Source organism: Miniopterus schreibersii (genome assembly GCF_964146895.1).
Source record: "Miniopterus schreibersii genome assembly, chromosome: 2".
Classification (NCBI taxonomy): domain Eukaryota; kingdom Metazoa; phylum Chordata; class Mammalia; order Chiroptera; family Miniopteridae; genus Miniopterus; species Miniopterus schreibersii.
Genome location: NC_138102.1, coordinates 98,094,645 through 98,115,166, shown reverse-complemented (window position 1 = coordinate 98,115,166; position 20,522 = coordinate 98,094,645). Strand labels below are relative to the sequence as shown.

Genomic DNA, 20,522 nt, shown 5'->3' with positions numbered 1-20,522 from the left:
TTGTTAAATTGAGATTACATTGATATAGTTTGTTTGTTTTCCTAATCCTCACCCAAGGATATATTTTTATTGATTTTAGAGAGAGAGGAAGATGAGAGAGAGAGAGAAACATTGATATGAGAGAGAAACATCAATCGGTTACCTCCCACATGCACCCTGACCAGGGATCAAACCTGCAGCCGAGGTATGTGACCTGACTGAGAATCATACCTGCAACCTTTTGGTGCACAGGACGATGCTCCAACCAACTGAGCCACTTGGCCAGGGCTACATTGATACAGTTTTAAATGCATGACATTTATTTAGTATTGTCAGGGAATAAATGATCTCTGAGTAAATTTCTCCCAATCATAAAACTTAACCCTTAAAGTGTCAAAACATTTCAATTTAATAATTTTTAATAGAATTCTTTCTAAATTGCACTTTACTCTTCACAGTATGTGTCTGTGTTAATAGGATGCTATCTTAACTTAACTGAGTCTGAATGAAATCAGACCTTTAGCAAATATATTAATTATTAATGATTCCATAATATATGGGTATCTTTGGGGCTCTCAAAATGTTAAGTGCTTTCTCATTTTATACTTAAATATTCTTAGGCTGCTATCCTTCATAAATTGTACGTCTGCTTTTTGTTGTTGTTTTCTGACTTTTCTATGTATATCAGCCATCAGCTGACAACTGTCATTTATTCAACCATCAGTATGCCACCTATGATTTGTTGCTTTTAATCTAACATAAACTGAGGAGGAGTCAGGATTGTTAGAATGATATCTACCTCAGGAGGAGTGGACGTAGGTGAAGTGAGGTGAGGACTTAGTAACAAAGACTCTGAACTTAAATAGATGGACTTCATGGCATCTGTTCTGATTATTCATTAATTCAGCTTTTACTAGGCCCTGGGGACCCAAAGGTGGTTCATTCCCTTAGGCTTGCCCCCCACACCAGTGAGGGCCAAGCTGCCACAGAGGACAGACAGAGCAGGGAAGACAGCAAAGAAGCCTGCATGCTCTAGAGCTCAGCTGGGTTTTGGACTTATAAAATGTCTGGGGAAAGAAGTAGATAATTTGGGGGCTTCTCTTAGATGTATACAAAGACAAATATTCTAAGGTTACCATTGTTTAGAAGCCCCAACTCATATTAAAGAAAGTATTAGATAAAAATGAATAAGTGTAGTAACTCTGGAGTCTGACAAACCTGTACTTGCATGACTTTGGGTGATCTTATTTCTATTTCTCTTCATCAACTCCAAAATGGAGATGGCAGTGCCTACCTTACAAGATTGTTGTGAGGACTGAATGAAATAATACACGAAAAGTGCCAAGCAGGGTATGTGAATCAACTCCAATACTCCTTGAATGTTAGTTCTCTTTTCTACTTTTTCTTTCTTCCACTTCCCTTAAATGTTGATATTTGTAAAAAGAGTAAAAAAATACACTTGCTAAATATTTTTATGAGGCCATTTTAAGTAATGTTCTTTTAATGGGATGACAGTCACATCATTGAAAGGTTGGTCTAATAATAGCACTAGAGACTTGAAGCTGACAAAGTGCAAACTTTCAGTTGCGTCTCGATTCCAATTTAGATACAGAAATAGGAGAATCAAAGAAAAAGCCATACTACTCAAAACCAGATCGCTCCACAGGCACACTGTTATATTATAATTGTTTGACCACTTTTGGTAAAACATAAACTAAATGGCACATATGCACCTCAGTTAACACTTTAAAAAAGGCGTCATAAACCCTGAATGTGTGAGGCATGGTGGTACCATGGGGCGTCTTTGCTGGCGCTTAGTTTGCCTGAATTAAGTGCTCATTTTGCTAATTTGGACACTTTTCTCCTTCCTGTGAAATGTTAGTTCACCAGTCAATTCTCCAGATCATGCTGTTTTGGAATTTTAACCTATATTGCTAAAGAAAACCTTCAGTTACCCTGAGGAAATCAAGAATAGAAAAATACCTGGCCTCTGTGCACTTCACAGCTGTATTAGTGGGGAAATGGATTTCCATTGGCCCTCATAATATCCTTCTGTCAGAAGTAAAGCCCATTGAAAGATGGATTAGTCACACTTGTATTTTGCTTCTGGTAACTCTGTACTTCCCTTCTCAGCCTCCTCACTAGTCTAACCCTGTTTTCTTTTGAAGGTGGAATGCATAACATTTGCCAAAATCGTCTCCTTCTTGGTTTTAACAAGTCGATTTAGGCTTTGTCTTCTAAAATAATGTAACTGTAGACTTAAACTCAATCATTTCCCTTTACTAGTATGTCAGCGGATGTTCAGCATCTGATTATCTGTAAGGGTTTAGGTTTCTCACTGACTTGTGGCTTCAGTTGAGGACTCTTGGCTGCTGTTTTGGTCTGTAAGAATTGAAGCTGTTTGTACTTGTGGTCAAGAGCTCCTCATCCCCAAAGCAATAGTTTATCACCCAGCCTGAGCAGCCTCTGCTCTTCTACTTCCTGGGTCACAGGAGCACAGCAGCCCTGGGGTGAGACCTGTGTGCCCAGCATGCATGGACTGTGGCAAGCTGTTTGGGTCCGGCTCCAGCCCCAGAGGGCTTGGAGCAGCTTCACTCATCTGTCAGCATCGTGTGTTCTTGTGGATAAATATAGACACAGGAGCACTCTGCGAGTTGTAGGTCACCGTTTACTGTGAAGCTAAAAATTGTCCCGTTGGTGTGAACGGTCTGCCCTGGATGGAAAGCCCATTTTAGTTTGTCTTCTACTGTAGGTCTTCAACACCTGACTAAAAATACACCTTGGACCCAAAGTAAAAGAGCCCTATCTTGTGGCGGAGACACTCATGGTGGCAGGGAGCATCGGGGTCATGGAGCCCGTCATTGTGGTTTTTGGGCTTGGGAGCAGAGTCTGCGAAACGATTCCAGACTGTTAGTTTGGGTTCCTTTCAGGCTCATGGAGATTACAGCAGCTTGTTGGAGACGATCCTGTGTGATCAGCTTCATCAAAGGGCTCGGTAAGCACCTGGGGCTGTGTGTGTGTGTGTGTGTGTGTGTGTGTGTGTGTGTGTGTGTAGTAAGTGGTCGTTAAATGCTGAGTGTAAGGAAGTTCTCCCAAAGATCTCAGTGGATGGAGTCGGGGAAGCTATTACTTACAATGTTGCTGTTCAGAGACAGGAGTACCCTGTAGTTTTTCTGTTTGGGATTGCAGTATTTCAGGGGTAAGATTTGGTAATTTTTGTTCATGAGTTTATGAAACAACAAACTATGATGTAATGGAATTTTCTGAGCACTGAAGTTTCACTAAAAGATTCAGCATGACACTCTGTTCTGTAAAATTGCTAATCAGTAAAAACAGCTAGTATGTGTTTGGAAAACAGTTAATACCATCACATTCAGTATTACAGCACAGCTAGGGTTTATGCTTGATTTCTTCTAAAGAGTAATGTAAATATCTTTATTTGTTTTGTTTGAAACATTGAAATTGGCCAAAAGCAGCTTTTCCTTTGCTTCTGCCTTAGGCTTCTCCAACAATTAAAGAATAAAATGTTTTTCCTTTTTTGTTTATGAATTTAAAAATAAGATACCATATGTCAATCACATTAAATGGATCCAAATTGCATTTTGCTGGTTACATCAGTTATAGCACAACCCTGTAGGGGGTATTGTACAGGAGTTACAAAAATTAATGAGAGGAAACTTCCATGGGATGGAGTTAATTCTGTACATCTTGGATATTGACTGTTAACGTTCTGTTTAATGAAGGTAGGAAAAGTTAGTTTGTAAATAGTAAATAACATCTTACTCTAATAGAAGAGAAACATTTTGTTTATTAATGATTTGGGAGACTTAATTACTTGTTAATTATTCTACTGAACTGTCTCTAATGAAATGATAAGATACTTACATATAATACCATTCTATTTTTCTAGGAATAAAATCTCTATCAGTCATTAATTTAATTCTTACTTTGTGGTTTAAAGTAGAGTGTGTGTTAGGGAACTTTTTTTTCTCTCGAGATAGTTTTAATGTATAACAAGCATACAAGTTGAATGATAAAACTTGCAGTTTTATATATTGTGAAAAATGCTGCGTTATAACAGGACCTGTGTGAAATGTTTCATACTTTTGTTGGTTGATATCTCTTGGAAATGATACAGACCCTCACTGTGTTTCAACTGAACAGACCACTCCCATGGTCTGGTAAGCACCTTGATTCCTTTTTACTCATTGCCTTTCTTGCTCACAATATATAAACTTACCTTTTGTAAGAGATCAAGAACAACTAATATTCTGTGAATTGGTAGAGTTATCACTATCTTAAATTATAAACTTATGGTAGTCATGTATCAAGGAAATTTTACACTTAGTCATTGTACAGTTCTGTAACTATTTAAGAATTTAATAAAACTTAATATACTTTCTATTTATGTGAGCCAGCACCTAAATAAATAAGCACATAGGAACCAGAAATTTAATAAATAATTTGATGTTGACAAACAACTAATCAGACTTTACTTATTTGGTTAATTTATTAACCAATGTTTATAGAGCTCCCACTATACCACTGGAAGTCCTTCCCTTGAGAATGCTGGAAATCTACTTGTGTTATCATATATATTATATAATGCATATGCAGGACATATATACTATCCATAGGTATATGTATATTATTGCACACATATGTATGTGTATATCTTTTTTAATAAAATGACATGTATATTATACCTGTATGTATATTACTTTATGATATAATGTATATTGTATGAACAAAAATACAGGTAGGATTAGACTCTCCTTCAGTTCACTCCCCTCATCATGTTATCTCCAAGGGGATCCTGGAGGGGAACAGCTAAAACTTTGGTCCATGACCTTTATTTGTCAAAATAGAGCAGCTTCTGTCACTGCTCTCTGGTGGCAGTCCCCACACATACAGCCTGGACTGTCCTCATTGCCTTTTTAGGTTGGGTCCCTGTGTAATGTGTCCATTAACACAGCTGCAGAAACTTCTGTTCAGACCTGTTCTCTAGTCGTGACGTCTGGCTTAAAAGTGATTCTAATAAGATAGGTGAAGAAGTTGGGTTTGCCTTTGGGGTAGGCCTGAGCCCTAATGCCCAGATAAAGTCTGCACATGATGGCTATTCCCACAGCCTCAAGACCCTTTCATACCACAACCCACAGGGAGAAACACACCTGGCATGGTGACCCTGGGCACGCACACATACATACCTGTAGACACACAAACTGAAAACGATATCTGGGAAATGGTGCTTGCCCTCACTACGCAGGGTGCATCACTCTGCTGTTTGGTCTTCCGTGGTTTCCTACTCCATTGTCGCAGTCACACTGGTCAACACCCCCTAAATTGGTTTCATGGTCAAGTATTGAGTCAGCCTGCATTTTGACAAACTCTGCTGTAAAGGTTTCTTAAGCCAGACATTCTCAACACACCAATAGTCAAGTTCTCTACTGAAGTAATGTGCTGTTGGCCTTTGATATAATATTCTACTCCTGGGCATGTTGGTGCTTTATTTGTCAGCATCTTGCTTGGTTGCAAAAAAAGCTCTCTCAGTAGACTTGATGTCAGTCTTGAGTTGAGTTCAGGGTTTCTAAGCCAGAGACAATTCATGACCTTGTATGATTTAATGCTTCCTTACTCCTTAATACAACAAATATTTATTGAGTACTGGGTATTAAGCTAGAAAGTGAGGATGCAAGAAGAACAAAACAAATTTCTTGCCCTTGTCAACTTAATTGTAGTGGAAGAGACAGACAGCAAACAAATATAAATATGATATTATTATATCAAGAGGCAGCTAGTGCTCTGAAGGAGGGTAAGCTGGGTAAGGGGATAGAGGCTATAGCAGAGGGAAGTGCCAAGATGTGGCTGGTCCAAAGAGCCTCTAATTAAACCAGAGGAAGTAAGTGAGTGAGCCACTATGAAGTGACCTTTTCTCCACTGCTATAATTTCTAGAACCCGATTCTCTTCTGCCTTGATGCCTTCTCTGACAGTACCTATCATCAGTTATTTCTAGGTCTCAGCTTCACTGTCACCAGTCCTGCCCTGACCCCACCGTCACAGATATGTCTCCCCTGTGTCTCTCTTGCAGCAGATTTTACTGCACTTTCTCTTTGTAATTATATTTCTGGGTGTGTTTGTTATATAAATCCTGTCTCCTCTGTGTACTATCGGCTGTGTGAGAACAGGAGGCATGCTGCTTTTCCAAAACCCCCAGCAGTTAGCACAATGCTTAGAGTGGGCCTTCAGTAAATATTTGATGACTGAATAAATGAATTAATGAATGCTGTTCTAAATTCAGTTGTTCTCCCATTGGCTCTTCAACCTGACATTGCCTTGTGGCATCTTGGGACTGAATGTACTAAATTCAAAAAAATCTTTCAGATTGTCTTTTTCAATGTATCTTTGTGTTCTTCATAGAACTTTGTAGACAACCTTATCCATATGGAGGCCTAAATGAAAATTGGTTATTTAGTGAATTGGTTAACTGATCTCACTCATAGTCTTTTTTTTCTTACAAGAGGAAATTATTATTTTATGATAGGCCTCCATTTTAAACTTGACAATGAATACAGTTCCATTCATCGATAAACCTTCTTCATCTCACATGTTGAATTTTTTTTAGAATCACAGAAAACATCATTCCAGCCCCATCATCCAGGATTCTAAAAAATGATTGAAGCGCATTGCTCTGCAGAAAAACTGGGCTCACACTGGTGCCATAATCTTACATTTTCCGTGTAAAGTGTCTGATCAATCCATTGCCAATTGCCATTCTCTTGTGGATCTGAGAGTCCCAGAAAATAAGAAAGTGACTCATTCAGCTGCTGAACAATGAAATTCTGCTTCACTTTTGTGCTGATCACCACCAAATGAGCCCCCATCCTAACACAGTTCTGCTCTTCTTAGACCAAAAATTCTCTTGATTAGAAATGAGGTAGCTGCTGGAACCAAAGATTTCCAAGTACTTGGGCAGCATCCCCAGACATTTTTTGTCACCCTTGTCCCTTCACTGAAGCAGGTTAGACTTGGATGATATGTACGTAACTCAGACAGCCTTTTGTCAGTCTTGCCATATGTAAAATGATAAGTCACCACACAACTCACAATGATGCAAGCACTAAGAAGTGCTATACCCATCACAGCAACAGACCATATCTTCACTTGGGACCACCATATCACTCAGTCTTTTTAGACAAAAATATTTCTGAAAGGACTGAAACTGTATTGTAATGCAAGTATGACAAAGGGTGCCTGTTTAAATAACACCCACCTGCATTCACCCTTGATGTGTGTTGTAGGTATAAATGCTTCCAGATTCACACAATCCAGTTCAACGCATTTAGTGAATGTGGAAGTGTGTAATTGGACTTGAAATCTTAGTGGACATTCAAACCTATGTGATTGGCCCTGGAATATAGATGGTATTTGATTTCTTTTATATAGTAATATACATATATATATATATATACACACACACACACACACACACACATATATATACACACATATATATGTATATATATATTTGTAATTGAAGTTCTAAGATAGCATTCCTTCATTATTGCCATTATAAAACATAGGAAACTTTTTACAAATCAGCCTCATCTTTTGAAAACAATGTTTTATTATGAATTTTTAAACAAGCACAAAAGGAGAAAGAATAGTAAAATATACAACATATTGCCATCACTCAGATTCAGTGTTGTTAAGAGTTAGTCATGTTTGCTTCATTTACATCATTTTTTTCTCTTAAAGTATTTTTAATCAAATATAGGCATAATTTCATTGAACTCCATATAATCAGTATGCATTCTAGAAAATATGGGTATTTTCTCACCTACCCACAATGCTATTATCATACGTAACAAAATTGACCACAATTATTTGGTATCACCTAATATCCAATGTATATTCACGTTGCTTTGATTGTCATTTATAAAATGTCTTTTAATAGTTGGTTTTCTCAAATCAGGATTTAAACAAGGTCCACATACTACGTTGGTTGTTCTGTATCCTTTATCTCTTTTCATCATTCTACCGATATTTACCTCTTCCACTGACTTGTATAAATTGGTGCCATTTTCTTATAGAATTGACCTAATTCTGGATTAGCTCTTCTGCTTCCTTATAGTGACACTTAACTTGTTCTTAGATCCCCATTATTGCTTGTAAATGGACAGTAGCTCTAGTGTTTTGGAAACTTGATGAACGTGGACACATCTGCCACCCTGCCAGGGTCACTTCTGTCCTCACGCTGGGAGGCCCAGAGCCACTCTCTCATTCCCAGGAATTTGTAGCCAGTAGTTTCAGTGCTTGGGTACAAGAACTCTGATCAACATCCTGCCACAGGTAGGGCATTTTGAGAAAGCTTCTAGTCAGTATTCTAAAAAAGCTTCTTAAACACCTTAATCATTATAACATCTCACCAGGAAACATACCTTGCATGTTTTCTTTGTTGGGAAAGGATGATGTGACAGGATTTCAGGTCGTAGGTGCAGTGGTCTTTAATTTGTATTGTCCCTCAAACTGCCCTTTTTTATCCCATCCTACAAAACAATATCAGATCAACATTTCTTCTCAGAAACCTGCTAACTCCCAATTGTCCTCCAAATAAAGTCCAAACTCATTGACTGGCTGGCCATTCAAGACTTTAATTCTAATGATAAGAATTAAAAACCTATATTTTTATAGGACTTAAGAGTTTGTTTTTCATATTTACTTGTTCAATTATTTTATTCATACAAAGACTATATTGTGGAATCAGATGGGTCCAGTTAAAAAAATATTAAGTAGGCACACTTATTTAATTAATTATGCTGGGTGCAGTGCTAAGTGCCTGAAATAAAGTCAAGACATAGTCCTGTTCTTGATAACTTCGCAGTTCCTTGACAAAAACAAAGTTTGAACATGTGCTAAGATAGGGATGTGTGGTGGGAAGGTAAGGGGAAGAGGGGATGAGGAGAGACTCTTAACAGATGCCTCCATGTGCCTGCCATGCTGTTCCCTTAGCCTAGGTTGCCCCTTTGTTCTCTGTCCCTCTTCAGAATCCTACCTGTCCTTTAAGAGTTGGGTCAAATGCTATGTATTCCAGTGTGCAGCTAATCACTGACCCAGAACAGAAGTGATGCTTCTGTCCTTCACTAGGCCTAGCACAGGATTTTGTGAAAGGTAGACTCTCATTATATAATCTTTAAAAAATATGTTAACACATATCCTTGAGTTTACAGTGAGGAATAAAGACAGGCTTCCTCTTGTGTCCACCTGCAATGTAGATAGTTGCCAGTCTCAGAAAGGTGAGTGGAACCAAGAAGAAGTGAAGGTATAACTGGAAGAGTGAGGATTATTTATAAAGCTTTCCTCTATACAGAGGATAAACAATAGAATCTCACTAATTCATAGTACTTCAAGGGAAGGCAGGTGTTAATTACTTTCAGAATTGAGAACGTTTTCAATAAATGATTTTTTATGCATTGTCAGTGTAATCTTTTATACAGTCATAGAGTACTGCAACTAGAAAAGACAACCTGCCTTAGCCTCTTTAAGAATAACAGGTAAGGCCCTGGCGGGGTGGCTCAGTTGGTTAGAGCATCATCCCATACACCAGAAGCTTGTGGATTCGATTCCTGGTCAAGGCACATTCCTAGGTTGCGAGTTCAATCCCCAGTTGAAGCATGTGCAGGAGGCAACAGATCAATGTTTTTCTCTCTCCCCCCTTCCTCTCTTTCTAAAATCAGTAAAAACATGTCCTCTGGTGAGGACTAAAAAAGAAAACAATGATTACAGCTAAGAAAATCAAAACCCAGTGAGTGCAAGTTCTCCCCCAAGGTCACATAAGACCACACTAGGACTCAGGTGTTTTATTCCTTGTTAAATGCTCTATATTTTGCCTACAAGATGTTGACTTACTTGGAGTTAATGAACTCTTTTAGTTTTGCTGTGAGTAAAACAATTTTACCAACTGGATTAATTGGGCCCCTTTGCTTTCCTGTTTATTTACATCAGAGGTGTCAGAGTGTGGTCCCAGGGACAGCAGTACTGCCATAACCTGGGAACTGGTTAGAATGCAAATCACTGAGCCCCATCCCTGACCCCCTTATTCAGGTGGGACACAGCCTTCCAGGTGACTCTGATGTGCAATGAGGCTGAGCACCACTGATCCACATTGTACGTCAGAAAACGTTTTCCAAAGTTAACATGAAAAAATACAAGGCCTTGTCCAATTTATCACAAATTTAGAATTAATGGATTTCAAATTCATAAGATTTTACTGCATAAAATGAGCCAAAATAAGAAGAAAATGAAGAGGAGAAAAGGAAAGAAGGAAGGGAGAATGGCGGGTCAGGGCACGTGAATGAGAGCAGCTTGCCAGTCCTGGGGGGGAGTGGGGGGGGGGGAGGAAGTTGAAATTCAGGAATATCCTGCCTCTAGAGATGATTCTATCTCCTCTTGGCGACAAAAGGACCTTGAAATGTCAATGTAACCTCATCTTCTTCTGCTCGCAGATCTTGGCAGACGTTTTCTCAGGCTCAGGTGACAATCAGGGGAACTCATGTAATAGCATATTAGGACATGATAGACATTTATAAAGGAAGGCACTGAAGTGTGGCTGTCATTTCTCTGAGATAAAATGCTGAAAGGCAGAGGAAGAGAGAAAAGAAAAGAGGGCAGTGACTTGATGCTGACTTTCTATTGATCGAACAACTTCACTCTCTCCAAGATGTTCAGTGTGGGGAAACCAAAGACAAAAAAGGTTTTGTGAGGCCTCAGACTGAAGTAAACAGAGACCTGTGCCTTCAAGTTCACTTGCTTCTTGTTAGGATAACAGTCAGTGAAATGTTATACCGTCGGCATATTCAGGAAGGAATAGTCTCTAGACCTTTGTAAGATGTGTCATTACCCAGATTTCCTATATTTTTCTGGGCCCTCAGTTCTTGACTCTGTTTTGTCGTCTTCGCCCTTCTCAAAGCCCCTCTCGTGGGAAAAGACGCATTCAAGTTCAAGAAGGCAGACAGCTTGGTAGGCGGGACCTCCATGGGTGAATGTTACAGGAGTCTTCCTAGAAAATAACCAACATATGAATCAGTAAAAAGCCTCGTTCTGCAAATCACTTTCATTTTTACTTTGTTGTCCCTTGAAGTCCCAAACTAGTTTATGCCTGGGAAAGATCTGTGAGTAACAAGACTTATTTTATTAAGTCTTCATCATAAGTGATGTGTTTTTATTGTTTTGTTTTTAAAGACGGTGATACAGGAAGCTCATCAAATATGTTGTCAAATAGATATGAGTTCAGATCCTGAGTCAACCACTCCACAACCTTGGGCAAGTCACTTAAACTCTCTGAGCATGCATGGTCTTATCTGAAGATGGGAAATTGTTTGGCCTTCTAGGATTATTTTTGAGGATTAAAGATATAATAATCCTAGAGATATCTTGAGGAGCCTGAACTTGAAGGACACAATTTGAGAACTATAGGATTAAGAGAATTAAGTAGTGTAAGAGAAAGTTGGAATATATTTAATCAAAAAAATGGGAGGAACATTTCACATTATCAAAATTTCATGGAAATTATTTAAGCAGAACTAAACATGTCATTAAATATATTTTTCCAAGGCAAAAATTATTTCTCAAGCATTTTTTTAAATCCTTGCCTGAGAATATTTTTTCCATTGTTTTTCAGAGAGAGTGGAAGGGGGGGGAGAGAGAGAAACATTGATGTGAGAGAGACGCATCGATTAGTTGCCTCCAGCATGCGCCCAACCAGGGTCTGGGATTGAGCCTGCAACCGAGGTACATGCCCTTGGCCAGAGTCAAACCCAGGACCCTTCAGTCCACGGGCCAACACTCTAACCACTGAGCCAAACCGGCCAGGGCATTTCTGAGCATTTTTAACCATTAGTCTCTTCTTGACCTACTTTGAAATATACCAAATTGTTTAGGAATCATTTATCTTTTTGTTAAGAAATGATTTTATGTTGCTCAAACTAATTGTTTCTTCCTGCTCCAACATTTTCATTTCTTAATATTACTCTTCAGAGGAAAATAATTCTTCCTATCATACTTGGAGGTTTCTTTCTTTTCATCCTAATTTACTTTGCATGACTTGCAGAGTTTCTGGTCATTTTGAGTATCTGCAGTAACTTTTAAAATGCCTTTTCTCAAGCACCCTCATAAATGCATTAGGGGTCAATTTATTATTGTTTTATACACACTGTGACATGTTCTCATGGTAGCTGCGTCACCCTTGGTTTGTTATGCTTTATGAAATGTTCCTGTAAACTAAGATTTTCGGGAAAAGAGGGATGGTGGGGGGAAGTGTGGTCCTAGAGAAGAGTCTTGGTAACTCAAGGGGTTTGCCTTTGGAACCTACAGAATTAACAAGGCACTAAGAACTGGTAGAAAGAACAACTTATATCCAATCATGAGTACAGAAATTTAATAATTTTACTTCCATGTTGAAAGATAAGGTTATTTAGATCTCTAGGAAGTAATTTAAATGGACCACCCTTTCTAACAAGAGATCTACTTTGAATAGTTACTACATACAATCTCAGGGACACTTCAAAAAAAAGGAAACTATTTTTTTTTTCAAATGCTGTGAGTCTGATTCCAGTAATAGGAACATCAGAAAGAAGAACGAGTGTTTTGAAAAACCAGCTCTGTGCTCGCCTGTCTTTGTAAGCTGGAGAAAAGCAGAGACACCCTCTCCTCTGAGCCACATACTTTGAGAAGGAGGCGGAGGGCAGTGTGTCTGATGGTCACTTTGATTCATGCCCTTTACAGGCTGGTTAAAATTCTCATTTCCAACTGGAACTGACACAGATACAAACAATTTTCTCAGACACCAAAAGCACACAGCTTTCATTCTTCTCCATAAAAGTTCCAAACTATAACATCTGAGCACCTTTGGGCAGATAAAGACAAGCAGGTTTCTCTGTGTCGTTTTCTCTCTTTTTTTTTTTTTTTAATGAATTGCAATCTGACATTATCTGTGTGTGTGTGTGTGTGTGTGTGTGTGTGTGTGTGTGTGTGTGTGTGTAGACACACATAAAATAGCTGGTTATATGACCCGGCCTCAGTAGCCTGTAAGCTTCACGAGGGCAAGAACCATCTGTTCTGTTCACTCCTTTCTTCTCAGTGCCTAGAATAGTGCCTGAAAACCAGGCACTCACTGAATAAATACTGGTCAAAATGAATGAGTGCATGAATGAGCAATGAATGGTATTAATGTCTATGAAAATCTGACTGAGAAAACCAATGCTTTCCTGTAACATGTATCAGCCAGTTGTAGCCTCTGGGGCACTCAAGTGAGGAAACTCATTATAGTTTTTAATGACACTTTCCTTTTAGTGTCATAACAGAAATGTAGCTGGACTGCGAGATGTGGGTGTATCTTTTTGTGTCACCATTAGGAGGTTAGTAATTCCTACAAATGTTAGTAACTTAGGGAAATCATTCTGGAGGCCTTAGCCGGCTAAGAGCAGCCAGCCTTAAAAGTTAAGGTATTTGTCAGTGAAATTGGGGGGAAAAAATAGTCCTGTTCAATCATATATAGATCTAATGAAGAGATAAGAAAAGTTCCACAGAGCCTAAAGCAGACTTCTTCCAGATTAAGGGATGGGCCCTGCTTGATATAAGAAATAGACACACCCTTTCCCCCCCAAAAAAGAGAGAGAGACCCAGTGAGAAAGAGAAACACCTCCCAACAACCAAATAAAAAAAGAAAAATAGAAATAGAGCCAAATAGAAAAAGAATTTGGAATAAAAAGAAAACATCAACAAAAACCACTTAAGGCAAAAGAAGACATTGGAGAAAAATTACAACATGCTTAATCTAAGGTTAAAATATAAAAAAAAAGCAAATCTCAAACAGATTGAGACCTAATTGATATCTGAAAGTGATGCCCTTCTCAACGGCCCTTTAGCTCCCACCCACCCACAGGAGCACTGGTTTGAGTGACTTCCTAGGGACATTGGGCTGTTATGTGGAACTAGAAAGGTGAGATGAAAAAAAAGTAGAGAGGGTAAGGGTAGTCGGAGTTGAAGCTTAAAGTTTCATCACATGTAAGAAATTTAAATGGGAGTTTTTAATCCAACAAATTAAATCATTACTTCAACATGTATTTAGGTGAAGGAGACAATGGATAGTCAGGACACTTTCATCATAAGGGAGCCATACTTCCAAAGGCCCCACATGATGAGGAGGCTGAGCAGCTGGAGCAGCTGGGTCGCACAGTCAGGCAGAGCCAGACCTAGCCAGGTGGACAAGGGGACACTTTATTGGACCCTGACATATGGGTGTACTTGCTTGCCCGGTGGGATAGAAAGTATGCAAAGCACTCTGGTGACAAGGAGTAGATTCCACCAGTGATCACCTGTGTTTGCAGAGCTGGAAAACAGGGCCTGAGTATGGCTGTTACTGCATTGGCAGTTTGTTGGTTTCAGTAAAAAATACGTTTCATTTATATTCCTAGGTTTGTTTGTTTTTTATGCAATTGTAAATGGGATTGTGTTCTTAGTTTCCCTTTCTGATTGTTCATTATTGGTGTGTAGAAATGCAACTGTTTTCTGGATATTTATTTTGTGTACACTTGAAACCTATATAATTTTATCAACCAATGTCACCCCAATAAACTCAATAAAAAATAATAAGTTTCAGTTAGAAATCAGACCTGTGCACAATTTACTTTTCAATTACAGTTTACATTCAATGTTATTTTACATTAGTTTCAGGTGTGTGCACAAATAGATTTAATTCTTGAAAGCTAAATTCTTAGAGATGTTATTTCCCCCTCTAGACAGCAAAGCCTTTTTTAGTTTTATCCTTTCGAAAGGAAAACTTTCTGGAAATTTCTGTTGCTCTTTTTCCCACCTTCTCAAATATAAGACTATATATCAGACTTATTTTAACCTTTCCATGGAACTCAGGGTCATCTCATGGATGCTAATCATGGCAACATGCTGATCTAAGTCATGGACACCCCCAAGACTGTGAGAATGTCACATTCTGTGGCCCTGTACTCATGGCTTCAGGCAACTGCATTTTTAAGGTCTAGTGGCTTTTTAGAGTTATGACATTTTTTTTCTTCTTTTGCTATTAGTGTTTCTACCCAGAGAGGTTGCACCTTTACCTTGTAATTTTCTGTTTCCAAACTATAGTGAACTTAGAAACTCAGCAATTGATCTTAAATATGTGTGGACTGAGAGCAAGCAAATGCTGAGGGAGAGTCTAATGATTTTTTTCTAATGGTATTATTCTAATGTTTAGACTAGTATAAACTTTGTGACTCAATTTTGACCAGCAGAGATCATGTATTTCTTGGTTCTCTGCTATATTGTCACCCAATAAATGAATTACTGAAAGGTACCATGTCATATGTTTATTTTTAAAACTATCCTGACAAAAGGATAATATTTATTCAGAATTAGTTGAGGTAGGATAAAGAGGGGTTACTGAAACTTGGAAGTTGTCTATTCAAGGACACTTACCCCACTAACCTTCACTGCATCTCCATCTGCCCAGCTAATCTGTTTTACACCACATTGATGGGTGCCTGTCCTCCCCTTAAATCACTTTCAGCTCTGGCATAGGGCTCGGCTGGGCTAGGACCATTCCAGCTCATGAAGACTGTGCACACTGACTTTTGTGCTCACAAGATGTCTGGCTTTGAAGTACAGGTGGATAACATTTTTTTATGACAGCAGTGAATTGGTACTTTAGCATTTTAAATGGAATATTTGTCTAAGAGATCTTCTGGTTTCCGGATGTCAGTTACCTGCTTCAAAAGGTGGCTTTGTAGGAAGACTATCAGAGGTCACTCTTAAAACCATTCTCTCACTAGACTTTTAAGCCCACAGTCTTACAGTTACAGATCTGGTCTTGCAATTATATGTTGCATCAACCTAATTATTGCTGTATTCTAGAAATGGATGAAATCCTGTAGAAAATGAAAGACAATAACAGTCATCCTCCACTTAGATTTTCTTGGTTTGTATTCCAGTCTCCAGTTCTGTGGCACAATGCCTTGATATGTTAGAAAGCATCTCATGGAGGTCATATGTTCCCGTAAGTTGGACTTGCACTGAGAAAGTAGGTGGTGACATGGAGGTGTGGCTAGGACTTCATTTGCATCACCTGATTTTGAGTATGCCCCTTTAAATTAAGTAGTACACTTTAGGAAGCTACTTGGAGCACCATTGAACTAATGACTCTTCTTTGCAAGTCCTGCACCCTATTCCTTTAGGGACTCTACTACTGAGTCTTGTCATAGAGTTCCCTCCCTGTGAATCACTTCAAGATGTACAGAAATCAAGTAAGATGTCATTTTAATTAGTTAAGGAGATATATTGGGCATTACCTGTGTGAAGAACTCTATACTAGATCTGGGAGACCACAGTCTTATTGGGGAACCTTTAGGGGATACATTTAGAAGAATAAATGGTTCAGTTTCAGGACCAACCCTAGGCAGAACCGCGTGACCAGTGGATAATCACTTCACTTGTCACCTGTTTATTGAGTCCTCCTTAGGTAATGTAGATGTACAGTGCCAAAGATCATGATTTAAGTGTTTAGATCTGGAAATGCAAACTTACCAGTGGGGGTTAGCCTGGTAGAGATGACACTAGGAGTGATTCTGAAGGAACAGGAGGCTTAGATGAGCAGAGAAGATTGGAAGGAGCAGCAGGAGAGGAAGGCATAAGTGAAAACAGTGTGCTCGTGGACCAGCCAAGACATCAACACGACCTGGGCATGGGATGGAGGCAAACTGCTGAGGGTGCTCAAACCCAGGGCACATGTTTGAGGATTGAGGGTGATAATTGAGAGCCATTGAAAATGTTGAATAGAAAAGTGTTGTGATTAAAGCCATGCTGAAGAAAGATTAGTTTGCTATGTAAAATGAATGAACTAAAGGCAGCAGAGGGCCTGCTCTAGTTGTCATGCCCCAGGCTTCCAAGGGCCTAGACTACAATAGAGCTGCAAAGAATGGAGAGGGAAAGAAGTAATATACAACATATTTTATTTTTATGTCTGAAGAGGCCATATTATTAAAGTTTAGTGGTAGTTGAGATTGTAAGGGACAGAAGAGAGGATGGGGCATTAGGAAAGAGTATTAGGATGAGTGAGAATGTACAACATAAAATGAGGACATGTTTGTAATTCAATAAAATAAGAAAAAAAAAGTGTCATGGCTTCCTCAGAATTTGGCTTGGAGTAGAAAGAGGGTAAGAGAAGCCTTGAATTTACTTGCAGTTTTGAGAAAGTTTCAAGAACTTTTTTCTTCCTTTATTATCGATGGCATGCCACCATTCTCTAATACCTTAACCAGTGTCCAAACTGGAAATCTAACTTTTTTTTAACTTGTCTTTAATCTCTGTATCCAGACACCCAAAAATGATAGTCTTCCTTTTAAATGTCTGCCTTACCCTTATCCTGTCCTCAGCATTCTCAATGCTTCTACCCATTTCCTTCATTGGATAGTGATAACTGAACCTCTTACAGGTACTTCTGTGGAAGGGGGTAGTGCATGTTACAATTTAAGAAGAGACACATAAATTTTCCATTTATGAATAAAAATTTATTTTCTGTAACTATCAAATTAAAATAATTGTCTGACTATTGCATTCTGAAAGAAGACCACTTACCAAGGACTCTGTTCAAAATAAAATCTAATCCAAGTGAGGAATCTGCACATTTTATGAAGCCTGAGGAGGGCATCTCAACTTGCACCTAAGCGTGTTGAGAGTGAAAAGTTAAATCTACACGTTGGTTGGTATTGACAGGGTCCTTCCTGAGCCTTTATCTTTCAAGAGGGGCATCCCTTTAGGAGAAAGAGCAAGCTGGGCTACTGTAAATTGGTTCTTGGAAACTTCTGAAGTTTCTTCCATTATTTATTTCATTTGTCCTTGTTTCATTATCTAGAATGAAGCACAGGAGACAGAGAGCTCTTGGCCATTAGGAAAACCAGGACAACAAATCACTTTTTTTTCACATATATGTTCTTTAAACCATAAAAAAAGAAGCCAAAAACATCTTAAATGTTGTTGGGTTTATCAGCTGTATTATGTACTTACAACATAATTTACCTAAAGCAATGTACCTAAAAGTATTTTGAGATTATCAAATATGGTAAACCATAAACTTAATGTATTCAAAATAATTAAATTCTGACACCATTTCTAAAAAATTAGACCAGGTTATGATGCTCCATACAGCATTCCAGAGGATTCATATCTTTATATCTGTGGTTTAACACAGCCAGTCTGAATGTTTACAATGTGATTTTCAGCCTGTAAGAGTATCTGTTATATTTTTCAGCTTCTCCAGTTGGCAACGGTTATATCAAGCCTCCAGTTCCACCTGTGTCTGGCACACAAAGGGAGAAGGGGCCGCCAACCATGTTACCCATCAAGGTGGACCCAGACAGCAAACCAGGGGAATATGTACTCAAGAGTTTATTCGTCAACTTTACTACCCAGGCTGAGCGCAAGATTCGCATCATCATGGCAGAGCCCCTGGTGAGTGTGCACCTGGACACCTGCTTTTCCTTACATTTACTTTTACATTGAACAGGGGATTTTACGGCTCTAAGAAATGATGGATAGCTTTTCCCTAATTTTCAGAGGTTTATTTTCCTTTGGAAAGTTTTTTATTTTTTTATTTTTATTTTTTTAATATATCTTTATTGATTTCAGAGAGAGGAAAGGAGAGGGAGAGACAGAGATAGAAACATCAATGATGAGAAAGTCATTGATCGAGCCCGCAACCCGGGCATGTGCCCTGACGGGGAATCGAACCCAGATCGCCTGGATCCTAGGTTGATGCTCAGCCGCTGAGCCACGCCCAGCCGGGCTGGAAAGTTTTTTAAAGATTATAGTTAAGTTTCCTGATTTAATTTAAAAAATTGAGATTTGAAGACATTAAAACAATCCTCAGGAAATATGTTTCAGTAGTACATTTTATTACTAAGTATAATACTAATCAGCATAATTAAGTAATAAGAAGTATTAATCACAGGAAAATTGTATCCAGTCTCTGTTCTGACATACTTTAGTCAAAGTCTTTTGTCCTGTTTTTAACGTAAATGAGGAAAATACAAAACAAAACACTGTTCTTCAAGTGTCTGCCTGGACTGCCAGTGTGAGAACACATGGTCTCAGTGATACAGGGTTTGAGGAAGTTTTTGGTGTGTCATTCATAAACACCACTTTGTTTTCTGAAAATTGGAAGAAAGGACATTTTTTAAAAATTTATCTTTATTGTTAAAAATATTACAGATGTCCCCTTTTTCCCCCCATTGATCCCCTCCTCCTGGCTTCCGCCCCACTCCCCAGGCCTTCCCTACACTATTGCCTGTGTCCATGGGTTATGCATATATGCTTATAAGTTCTTAGATTAATCTCTCCCCACCCACTCCCCACCCTCACCTTCCCTCTGATATCTGGCAGTCTGTTCCATGTTTCTGTGTCTCCGGATCTATTTTATTCATCAGCTTATTAGCTACATGTAAGTGAGATCATGTGATACTTGTCTTTCTCTGACTATCATATTTCGCTTAGCGTAATACTCCCCAGGTCCCTCCATGCTGTCCCAAAGGGTAAGAGATCCTTCTTATTCACAGCTGCGTAGTACTCCATGGTGTATATGTCCCACTGCTTTTTTATCCACTTATCTACTGATGGGCACTTGGGCTGTTTCCAGATCTTAGCTATTGTAAATTGCACTGCTGTGAACATAGGGGTACACATATTCTTTCTGAGTGTTTCAGGTTTCTTAGGATGTATTCCTAAGAAGTGGGATCTCTGGGTCAAATGGCAGTTCCACTTTTAATTTTCTGAGGAAACTTCCTACTGTTTTCCACAGGGGCTGCACCAGTCTGCATTCCCACCAGCAGTGTACTGGTTCCCCTTTCTCCATACCCTCCTCAGCACTTGTCATTTGTTGATTTGTTGGTGGCAGCCATTCTGACAGGTGTGAAGTGATACCTCATTGTGGTTTTAATTTGTATCTCTCTGATGATTAGTGACTTTGAGCATTTTTTCATATGTCTCTTGGCCATCTGTATGTCCTCTTTGGAGAAATGTCTATTTAGGTTCTTTTCCCATTTTTAAATTGGATTGTTTGTCTTCCTTTTAAGTTGTATGAGTTCCTTATATATTTTGGATATTAATCCTTTATCAGATGTGTCATTGGCAAATATGTTCTCCCATACAGTGGGCTCCCTTTTCATTTTGTTGATGGTTTCTTTTGCTGTGCAGAAGCCTTTTACTTTGATGCAATCCCACTTCTTTATGTTCTCTTTTGTTTCCCTTTCCCTAGGAGATGTAGGGGCAAACATATTGCTCCGAAAAATGTCTGAGATTTTGCTGCCTATGTTTTCTTCTAGGATCTTTATGGTTTCACAACTTACATTTAAGTCTTTTATCTATTTTGAGTTTATTCTTATGTATGGTGTAAGTTGGCCGTCTAGTTTCATTTTTTTGCATGTACCAAGACAGGACATTCTTAACTCATTACCTTTAGGTTCCTTAGTAGATGATGCCCTTA

At 38.7% G+C, this 20,522-nt stretch overlaps 1 protein-coding gene and 1 pseudogene across 6 annotated transcripts in view; one reads left to right on the top strand and one right to left on the bottom strand.

Moving 5' to 3' along the window:
* The window catches only part of FRY (FRY microtubule binding protein), a 508,702-nt gene that overhangs the window by 219,759 nt on the left and 268,421 nt on the right, over positions 1-20,522 (top strand). For all 5 annotated transcript variants that reach the window (XM_081126905.1, XM_081126902.1, XM_081126901.1 and 2 more), the window contains one exon: positions 18,294-18,493. In XM_081126905.1, coding sequence (XP_080983031.1) covers positions 18,374-18,493 — 120 coding nt within the window. In that variant the 5' untranslated portion in view covers positions 18,294-18,373. The remainder of the gene's footprint in view (positions 1-18,293; positions 18,494-20,522) is intronic.
* Positions 6,559-7,117, bottom strand: LOC308553556 (C-type lectin domain family 6 member A-like; annotated as a pseudogene). The gene has a single exon. The product of its transcript is annotated as a C-type lectin domain family 6 member A-like (transcript).